General features: G+C 41.8%; 1 protein-coding gene across 1 annotated transcript in view; it reads left to right on the top strand.

Moving 5' to 3' along the window:
* Positions 1 to 10,000, top strand: part of stx1b (syntaxin 1B) — a gene marked incomplete at its 5' end in the record, with an annotated part of 22,607 nt that overhangs the window by 3,060 nt on the left and 9,547 nt on the right. Inside the window, one exon of the mRNA XM_030343791.1 lies at positions 6,787 to 6,861. Within this exon, the coding sequence (XP_030199651.1) occupies positions 6,787 to 6,861 (75 nt within the window). The remainder of the gene's footprint in view (positions 1 to 6,786; positions 6,862 to 10,000) is intronic.

Below are 10,000 nucleotides of genomic sequence, written 5' to 3'. Positions count from 1 at the left end.
TGTACAGCGTCTGACGAAAACCGCGGTGACTAAACACAGTGTCTAGTCACCGTGTTTCATAACTGTTGCCACTAATATACTCCCAGACAAACTGTCACGACGGCACCGCCTGCTAACTCAAGATAAAAAAGTGTTGTTGAAAAAGGTATTTCAGACTTTAAACAAGCAAAACAGGCAGGCATTTCGTTGACACTTTTGTCCTTGTGAGTTGAGATAAGTAGTGCATTCAATTGATATCAGGCCAGGGTATAAAGCTATGATGTTCAGACAAGATAACCATAATAAACAAACTATTTGTATAAATTTGCATTGGGGCCTTGCGTGGTGCAGTAATGTAATTAATGCTTCAATCATTCAGATATTAGTTCTTGGTAATTATTCAAATCTCAAATCCGTATTCGAATGCTTAGTTTAAGTCAATGGATATATAGAATGTTAGGATATTCCACCAGAATATCCCAGTGATATCCCAGTGTTAAAATCCAACAGTATTAATAAGGGCTTGAGACGTCCCTCAGTACGAGGACGTTCTTCTTCAACAATTCACTTGAGGTAACGCTAGCCATCATTAAAACGTCAGTGCCATACACGGGATGACAAATTATCCTTTTCTATTTTTGTATTTGAATATTAGAACACTAAACATCCTTCACCAACAAAAGCGCCTGTGGGTTTCTCTTAGGATAAATAGTGCTATGCTTGCCGTGCTGTTTCATCAACCCTTTGTACAACATTCAAACAACCTACTCGAAGAAAGAGTGATGTTTGGAAGTACTCCTACTTACATGGACGCTGTCTGGCTTCATCAACGTTTAGGCTTAAATTAGGTCGTAATGATCGCGGACTGATGAGTGAATCAGCTTGTGTCCATGCAGCAACCCTACGCAATATTGTAGTTTGGGCTTTTTGCATTATTACAATAAGACTAGAAAAACTATTGGTTGATAAAAACGGGATTCTGCAGCAGTAGTCTCCATAGGCTCAGATTCAGGCAGGGAAAGATACACTCAGTGAATTCTTTAGAATATTAGAATGTTATTTCCGAAGGCCTTACGAATATTCAAGGCTTTAAATTATGTATTTGGGCCAGGCCATAATGAGATAATAATGATTTACTTAGATCAACAATTTCAGCTGCATGTCAATGTTAAAAAAAAGACAGGAGCTAAAGCAAGCTTAATAGAGAATCCTCTGGGAAAACAATTTATGTATATCCTGCACCCCTCCAAAAACACACACATACACACACACACACACACACACACACACACACACACACACACACACACACACACACACACACACACACACACACACACACACACACACACACACACACCAAACACACACAAACACACAAGCACACAACCTCAATAGGACCTTACAGACATCATTCCACATAGCATGTATAAAACTTCACAGAAACATCTAAAAATATATTTAGATGTATATTTAAATGTGCTAAATGTTTACATGACTTTGTATTCCATATTGTCCCCTATACTTTGTCTGTTTGCTAAATGTTTGCATGATGCATTGGTATTTTAATTTCTTTTTTTGCATGTTACTGTTAACTGTTGCTATATTACGTTGTTAACGTTTTCTGTTATTATTTTGTAGCATGACAATCACTTATTTATTTTTTGCTTTTTTTGTCTTATCCATATTTCCTCCTTCTTTCTTTCTTTCTTTCTTTCTTTCTTTCTTTCTTTCTTTCTTTCTTTCTTTCTTTCTTTCTTTCTTTCTTTCTTTCTCTCATTCTTTCTCCATCTTTTTCTATCGATCTTTTTATCTCTTTATTTCTTTCTATCTATCTCTCTTTGTATCTCTATCCCTTTTTCATTTGTTATTTCATATTATTTCTTTCTTTATATCTTTTAATATCCATCTCTATTTTTTCTATTTTCCCTTCTATCTAACTTTTAATATCAATCTCTGTCTTTCTACTTTCCTTTATATCTATCTTTTAATATCCACCCCTTTCTTTCTATTTTTCTTTCTATCTTTCTCTCATTATCCATCTCTTTCTTTCTATTTTTTCTTTCAATCGATCTTGTTCTATCTTTCTCCTTTTCCTTCTTTCTCTTTTTCCTGTGTATGTAAATGTTGTATTGTGGGTTCTGTCTGCATGCTGACACCGACCTCCTCACCCTCGGAATAGGCTTCCTGTGGGGTGCATGACCTCCGCATGACCCCTGCATGTCCTCTGCATGACCTCTGGTTAATCTCAACCAACTAGGTTAACCCCTCGATGCAAGTGAGTCATACTGTGTGTTTCAATCAGATACATTGTGCTCCGAAAACTAGGGATGAGATGGGAACCATTGATATTAGATAAGATGATACTATTTCAGATGATATGAAGACATCAAACGATAATTCCTTTGCAACGTCATCGCAATGGTTAACATCTCTGTCTTAACACAATGCATTAATAACGTATTTCCATTCACTTTGTCAGCCTTTCAACTGTTCTCCTGACCCCACATTCTGCATTTTGTTCTGTTTTCGTTAAGTATGTGTTTAAGCCCACTTGGCAACATTTCCGGTCTGTGTGTGATACAAAATGCATTCCATGTAGCTTCTTAAATAATGCATTGTGGGAAGTAAGTAAGAACTAACTGCCCGGCCCACCAACACACACTGTGAGCTTCGACCATTCATAAACCCTGCAGCAGAGTAGAGCAGATGGAAGTCCCTTTTCTTGGTCTTTTCCAAACCTATATCTCTAAATCTGTTATTTCTTTCTTGCCTCTTCTGTCTATTCAGAGGATTGTTTTTTATTGAAATCTTATTCTTTATTGGATTTCCTCTGCAATCTTTATTTAGTTACATTTTTCATTTATTATTTGTATCCGTTTTCTTTCACCTCAGTGTGGATTTTTCTTCTTTCTTCTCTGTTGTATTCTTTAAATAGAAAGTTGGTTAGTCAATCAAAACAAATGTTGAGGCAGACGTTGATATTCATCCTTTCAAAGATATAAAGAACTGCTTACTTAAAAAGCATATAACCGCATTAACCCGTTTTATCTATCCCACGATTAGATTTAATTAAATTAGACCAGACCAGATTGAATTCCAATGTGTGCACATCTTTGTGAGTGTTTGTGTGCTCTGCATGTGTGTGTGTCCCTCATGATAGGTGTTGTTCTTGTTGCCCTGTTTGTTGTCAGTGTGTGTGTGTGTGTGTTTGTGTGTGTGTGTGTGTGTGTGTGTGTGTGTGTGTGTGTGTGTGTGTGTGTGTGTGTGTGTGTGTGTGTGTGTGTGTGTGTGTGTGTGTGTGTGTGTGTGTTTGTGTGTTTGTGTTGTGTCTAAATTGTGCTGTTGATGTGAGTCCATTGGCATCATCAGAAACAGTAGAGCTAAGTAGAATCGATAGAAGGATTAAACACAAGGCTACCGGACACCGTTTAATATACTGGCTGCCGTTCAGCGTCGCATAAAGACAAGTGTAGGATATGTTACGTCTCCAGTTTCATGTCTGTCTCTCACTTTGACGCTCAGGTTTGTAGGGTTATATCTGGGATCTTGTGGTCCTGCTATGTTGTAGCAAAAATTCTGGGGGGAGATGGCACAGGGCCTGGGCCGGAAACAAATAAACTGCAAGCGGCGGAGCTACGCCTTGTTTCCTGTTTCATTACGGAGATAGACTACAGAAGAAAACTGATTTAATTTGTGGTGATTTCAGAACTTTTATAGACAACTGTACCATTTACTACTACTGGATGAGGTTGTGTTCTCCTATATGTAATGGCAGATCCCCTCCTTTAGCAACATGATCGAGATAAAAATGAATCTAATTGAAATGATTCACCACTTCAACCAGATTTGGGCTTGTCTGCCGTAAGACCTTAGTTTTTAATCTCAGGTCTGATTTGTTTGACAGTGCAGTGTCTCGTCTTTAAACAATGAGAAGTGTTAACCAAAGATAGGACATGCGATTTTAAATCATTAATAATATAAGTATATCATTATAATATATTCTGTCATGGTCTGCTATTTTCTAATATGAGAGACTACTATTTCAAGTACATATTGTGTTTGCAACACAAAGTCATTGACGTAATTTTTCCAAATAGTGCAATATCCCCGCAAATAAAGTGGAAACAGAGTTGATGTTTTTTTCGTAAAGCGTAGCCCCTTTTTGAGAGAATTGCTGATTCTGATGGTTCCCATTTAATAGTCCTTCAGATGATCAGGTAGTGGGTACTTTGTTTGATTTATGTATCCTGCTACTACTTTAGAGATTACAAATTTTAAATTTCGCTACAGCCAGTTTGTTTCTTAAATATTAAAGAAAGGGTTAGAAATAAATCTGAATAATTATTCAACTCCAGTTCAATGAACGAAAGAGAGAGAGAAAGGGTGAGAGGTGGTGAGAGAGAGGGAAGAGGTGCTGGTTTTGGTGTCGTTATTTAACAATTGAATGGAGAGAGAGAGAGAGAGAGAGAGAGAGAGAGAGAGAGAGAGAGAGAGAGAGAGAGAGAGAGAGAGAGAGAGAGAGAGAGAGAGAGAGAGAGAGAGAGAGAGAAGGTACAGACTTGGCACAGGTGGAGGAAGTATAGTGTTTAGAGGTCAGTCCCACCGCAAGACGTTGTGTGAACGACCGGACACAGGTCACCACATTGAATAATGTTAACATAATACACTGGTGAATTAATCCCCACTGCAAAAAGTAAAAAGCATCGTCCCTTTTGTACATTCGCTTTACCTTTCAAATGACACGCTCACTGACATCCATATCACTGTTACACACATTGTCAAAGTTGACATGAAGGACTACCCTTTGGAGCCAGAACAAATCAGGCTATCTGACAGCAAGTAGATTTCGGGAGCAGTGATTCTATTTGATCTGGCAGACCGCCTCGCCGGGATTGGATGTGCGGCATTGGGGCCCCTCGAGATAAGATATCTCTATAGCCTTACCCCACCCCATGCTCAGATGTTGCTGAACCTTTGCGGGCCTTTTACCTAAAATGAATATTGTTCGGTTCCTGGAGTCCTTCATTCACGGTTGGGGTCGAATATGGTTTCATGGGGTCCTGTGTGTGTGTGTGTGTGTGTGTGTGTACGGAGGTAACGGAGCGCAACACTTGGTAGACCGAGGAGACAGTGGTGAGGCAGGAAGAGGTGACAAAGGGAGTGAGTCAGTAGGACAATAAATAGAGTGAGAGAGAGGGAGAGAGAGAGAGAGAGACAGAGAGAGAGATAGAGAGAGAGAGAGAGAGAGAGAGAGAGAGAGAGAGAGAGAGAGTGAGGGAGGGGGGGGGTAGAAATGGTAAGAAAGCAGGAAGGGGGAAAAGGAGAAGGGGAGAGGGAGGTAGATAAGGTGAGAGGTGGGAGAGACACGAAGAGAGAGAGAAAAGGAGGATGAGATAGAAAGGAAGAGAGAGAAGGAGAGAGAGGGAGAGAGAAGGGCAATAGAAAGGAGAGAGAAAGAGAGAGCTGAAAGGCTGAGGCTGATTTCCAATAGCTGAATGGCACTGCAGCAGTCGTAAATCACGCCCACTACTGCAGCTGTGTCACACACACACATACACACACACACACATACACACACAAACAGGCGTACATGCACACGCACACACACTCAAACACACACACATCCACCTGAATGTATACAGATACGGGGGGCCCGCTCTCACACACATAGGCACACAGACAAAATTGTTAAACACACATAGACACATACACACCCACACACTGCTCCCCCTCCACTACTTTCTCTAATAACAAGTACTACGTCTATCTCATCAGACTTTTATCAGATTAATATCTAATTACTGACAAACAGTGTAAACTTTGTATATGCGTATTCTTACGCTTCCTTATTGTTTAAACCAATCCTGAACCTGGAGTAGGGGATCTGTAAGCACGTTATTTGCAAACACAATTTCAGCCGTCACTAGTCAACTTTAAGAAAAAATCTGTAAAGTTTTCAAATCAAGATCAAGACCATGAAGACTGGCTACGGTCAAACTGCACTTGTAAATTGTTATTGGCGACAGTAGTTTGTTTAAAAACCAGCTACTTATATATTAAAAAAAATCAATCCATGCAAAATAGAGCCTATCGTTACGTTGCAAAAACGTTAGAGATTGCATAGGTACATTTTTTCATTTACATGATTGATCTATAAGAAGTATTATAGATCAAAATATTTCTGAAAACGTTCAAATAACTTCACTAGTGTAAAGCAATGTGTACCGCTTTCCATACGCATTTGTTAAAAGACTCTGTGCAGCGTGTGAACACAAAGAATTGTGGGTATTTTGGCTCGTTGAGGATCCATCGATCCTTGAAAAATCTCGGAATTCTCAAAAATAAAGGACTCAAAAAGGGCGTGAATATCCGAGTCTTCTCAACATTTGAACATTGCTTGTCGGCGTTCTATGACGTAGCGTCCTTAAAAAGGCGGCCGTTGAGCATGCTTCCTTCACATTGGGAAACAGCCACAGTGTAACATGGATGAGGTGCACTTAGAGTTTGACATTGAGGTTTACACCAAAGTCTTTCGACACATTTGGTTTGGTGGCATTTTATGTATGCACTCTGTACTAACTTTACCCCTGTGTCTTTTTATTTGTCCCTCTCTCCAACTCCCTCTCTCCCTCTCACCCTCTCTCTCTGTGTCTCTCTCTCTCCCTCTCCCTCTCTCTCACCCTCTCCCTCTCTCTCTCTCTCTCTCTCTCTCTCTCTCTCTCTCTCTCTCTCTCTCTCTCTCTCTCTCTCTCTCTCTCTCTCTCTCTCTCTCTCTCTTTCTCTCTCTCTCTCTCTGTCTCTCAGAGACCAAGCAGGAGTTGGAGGACCTCACAGCTGACATCAAGAAGACAGCCAACAAAGTCCGCTCAAAATTAAAAGGTAGGTAGAGGGAGAGGGAGAGGGAGAGAGATAGTTGTACTGCCTGGCTGTCCCTTATGAAATAAATGATAGTCCGAGTGGTGAAGGCCATTGTTCTATGAAATACTAAAGATGGAGTGTCGTGCGCACAGGGGGAACCTTGTGGTGGACATGACTCTGTCTCTTCTGATAAAACCTTCATCTCACCAATAAACATCAACATTTTCTCATGTGTTCGAGTTTGAAATAGCCATGCTAGTTCTAGCTATAATGGCTATATCATCTGGGTGATTGGGTATCACAATTATAAAGGTAATCTAATAATAGCATAGTGCATTTCGTTATTTTTGGAGTAAGACTTGAGCCCATCACGAACTTGAGATAGAGTTGGAAGATATTTGATTCTTGCTGATCCATAAAGTTCCACATTACTAAGACTAAATCGCATTAGTCTTTGTGACTTTGATTTATATACCACAACATAAAATCCGCCCGCTGGTGCAAACGTGCACACATGCTCATGCACTCATGCTCACACACCCGGATGCTTACACACAGATCTAGACAGTGGTCATGTGGGAGTTTGGGTTCTGGATGAGAAACCCTGACTCCTCTTTATCACTCTCCTTTGCTATCTATCACTCTATCTGTCTTTGTGTGCCATTGTGACTCAGTCTGTGTGTGTGTGTGTGTGTGTGTGTGTGTGTGTGTGTGTGTGTGTGTGTGTGTGTGTGTGTGTGTGTGTGTGTGTGTGTGTGTGTGTGTGTGTGTGTGTGTGTGTGTGTGTGTGTGTGTGTCTCCCTCTCGCTCTCTCACTCTCTCTCGCTCTATCTCACACACCATGGGCAAACACAACACACACACACACACACACACACACACACACACACACACACACACACACACACAAATACACACACACACACACAGAATTATTCAGTGCAGCAATTCCTGTTCATGCTGAGAGAGTTCAAGGGCATCAGTGCTTTAATGCCAACTGCTAGGGGTGCACACACACACACACACACACACACACACACACACACACACACACACACACACACACACACACACGCACACGCATAAAGACACAAATACACAAACACACACACACACACGTGCGAATACACCACCACATGCTCACAAACACACACCCACACACATCCACACCTACACACACACGCACAGACACACACACACAAACACAATTACACACACAAAGCCCCCACACACACACACGCACACACATTATACATACACACAAACACAGATGCACAAACGCCATTGGCACATACTTCCATAAATGTAGACGCACACATCACCGAAAAACAAACCCACTAATAAGTAGACAATGTATCTCAACACACACCACGCTCAAAATACACATACAGCTGGTGTGTGTGTGTGTGTGTGTGTGTGTGTGTGTGTGTGTGTGTGTGTGTGTGTGTGTGTGTGTGTGTGTGTGTGTGTGTGTGTGTGTGTGTGTGTGTGTGTGTGTGTGTGTGTGTGTGTGTGTGTGTGTGTGTGTGTGTGTGTGTGTGTGTGTGTGTGTGTTGCACTCCCAGAAGAACAAAGATATAGGTATGCACTCAGACAGTATGATAAAAACACTCACACAAACGCAACAATCATTGCCGAGAGTAGCAGTGATAATAGATAAACCTATAATTGGAATTCCTTCCAGGCCTGTGTGTTATGTTCCTCTGTAATACACACACATACACTTCGGGAAAACTCCATGGGCTTCAGCATGACTAATTATAATAGTATTCCTATATATATATATAGCCAATAATATCTGGATGTTGTTTCATACTATATATATATACATACATGTACAATCTTTATGGGACAGTGGAACAAATAAGATGGAATTGGGGAGTAAGGCCCATAGTGATACTGCAGAATCTCAGTATCTTGCTCACTCACTCACATGTGAAGAATCTGCAGTTCTGATGGGACCTTCGCTGTTAGGTTTGATTCCTTGATCGAATGACTATTCACATAATAGCGCTGCCGATCCCAACAAAGATAGCTAGTTAGTGAGAGAAACAGATCGACAGATTGAAAGAGGGCAAGCCGGGCGGTTAGACAGCCGTCAATCCATCACAGAAAGAGAGAGAGAGAGAGAGAGAGAGAGAGAGAGAGAGAGAGAGAGAGAGAGAGAGAGAGAGAGAGAGAGAGAGAGAGAGAGAGATGGACAGATGGACAGCAGGCAGGTGAGTAAACAGACAAGAAGGGAAGCAGGCAGACAGACCCACCGGCCAGCCAGTGGGTGAGACAATGCGTCAGGCTGCAGCCAGTGTTCCGAGCTCAGATCAATGTATCTCTCAAGCAGCCCTGATGCACTATTGATATTTACTGAGAGGCTAATGAAGCCTTGTTTAAGATGGCTGTGTACCGGGACCACCCCCCCCCACACACACACACACACACACACACACACACACACACACACACACACACACACACACACACACACACACACACACACACACACACACACACAAACAAACACACTGCCCCACTATGCCCTTGTCATACAGCACACTCAAAGACACAAACACATAACCCATAACACCTTCCCCCACACACACACACACACACACACACACACACACACACACACACACACACACACACACACACACACACACACACACACACACACACACACACACACACACACACACACACACACACACACACACTCACTCCGTCAGAGCTGGCTGATACTTGCTGAGTCATCATAGGATTCAGTGGAGAGCAGCTGGGCCCGAAGCCAGGAAGGCAAGCACGTCCCAGAGGAGCACGTCACTCGCAAGAGACACGCACACAAATCTGCACACACATCCACAAGCACACAGAGCTCAGCACAGCGACACACAGACACACATAAACACATTGCTGTTACAGACTAAACACACTGAAAAGCATTATATAAGCGATCGCTGTTATTCGACACAGCCCCTCCCTCAGACATAGCAGCCTCAGAGTGTATATCCCATAACACCAAGGGGGCGGCTGGCGGGTTGATGAAAAGGTGTGTGGGAGTTATGTTACCGTCAGCGGCCAAAGTCAGGCGCATGCTAGCGCTTCTCTGTACCACAGTTCAGCACATTGTAATTCATTCTTCTGTTCTATTGGTCAATGATGTATT

This window comes from Gadus morhua, chromosome 2, assembly GCF_902167405.1.
Source record: "Gadus morhua chromosome 2, gadMor3.0, whole genome shotgun sequence".
In the NCBI taxonomy this organism is placed as follows: domain Eukaryota; kingdom Metazoa; phylum Chordata; class Actinopteri; order Gadiformes; family Gadidae; genus Gadus; species Gadus morhua.
This window is presented reverse-complemented; position numbering and strand designations above follow the sequence as displayed.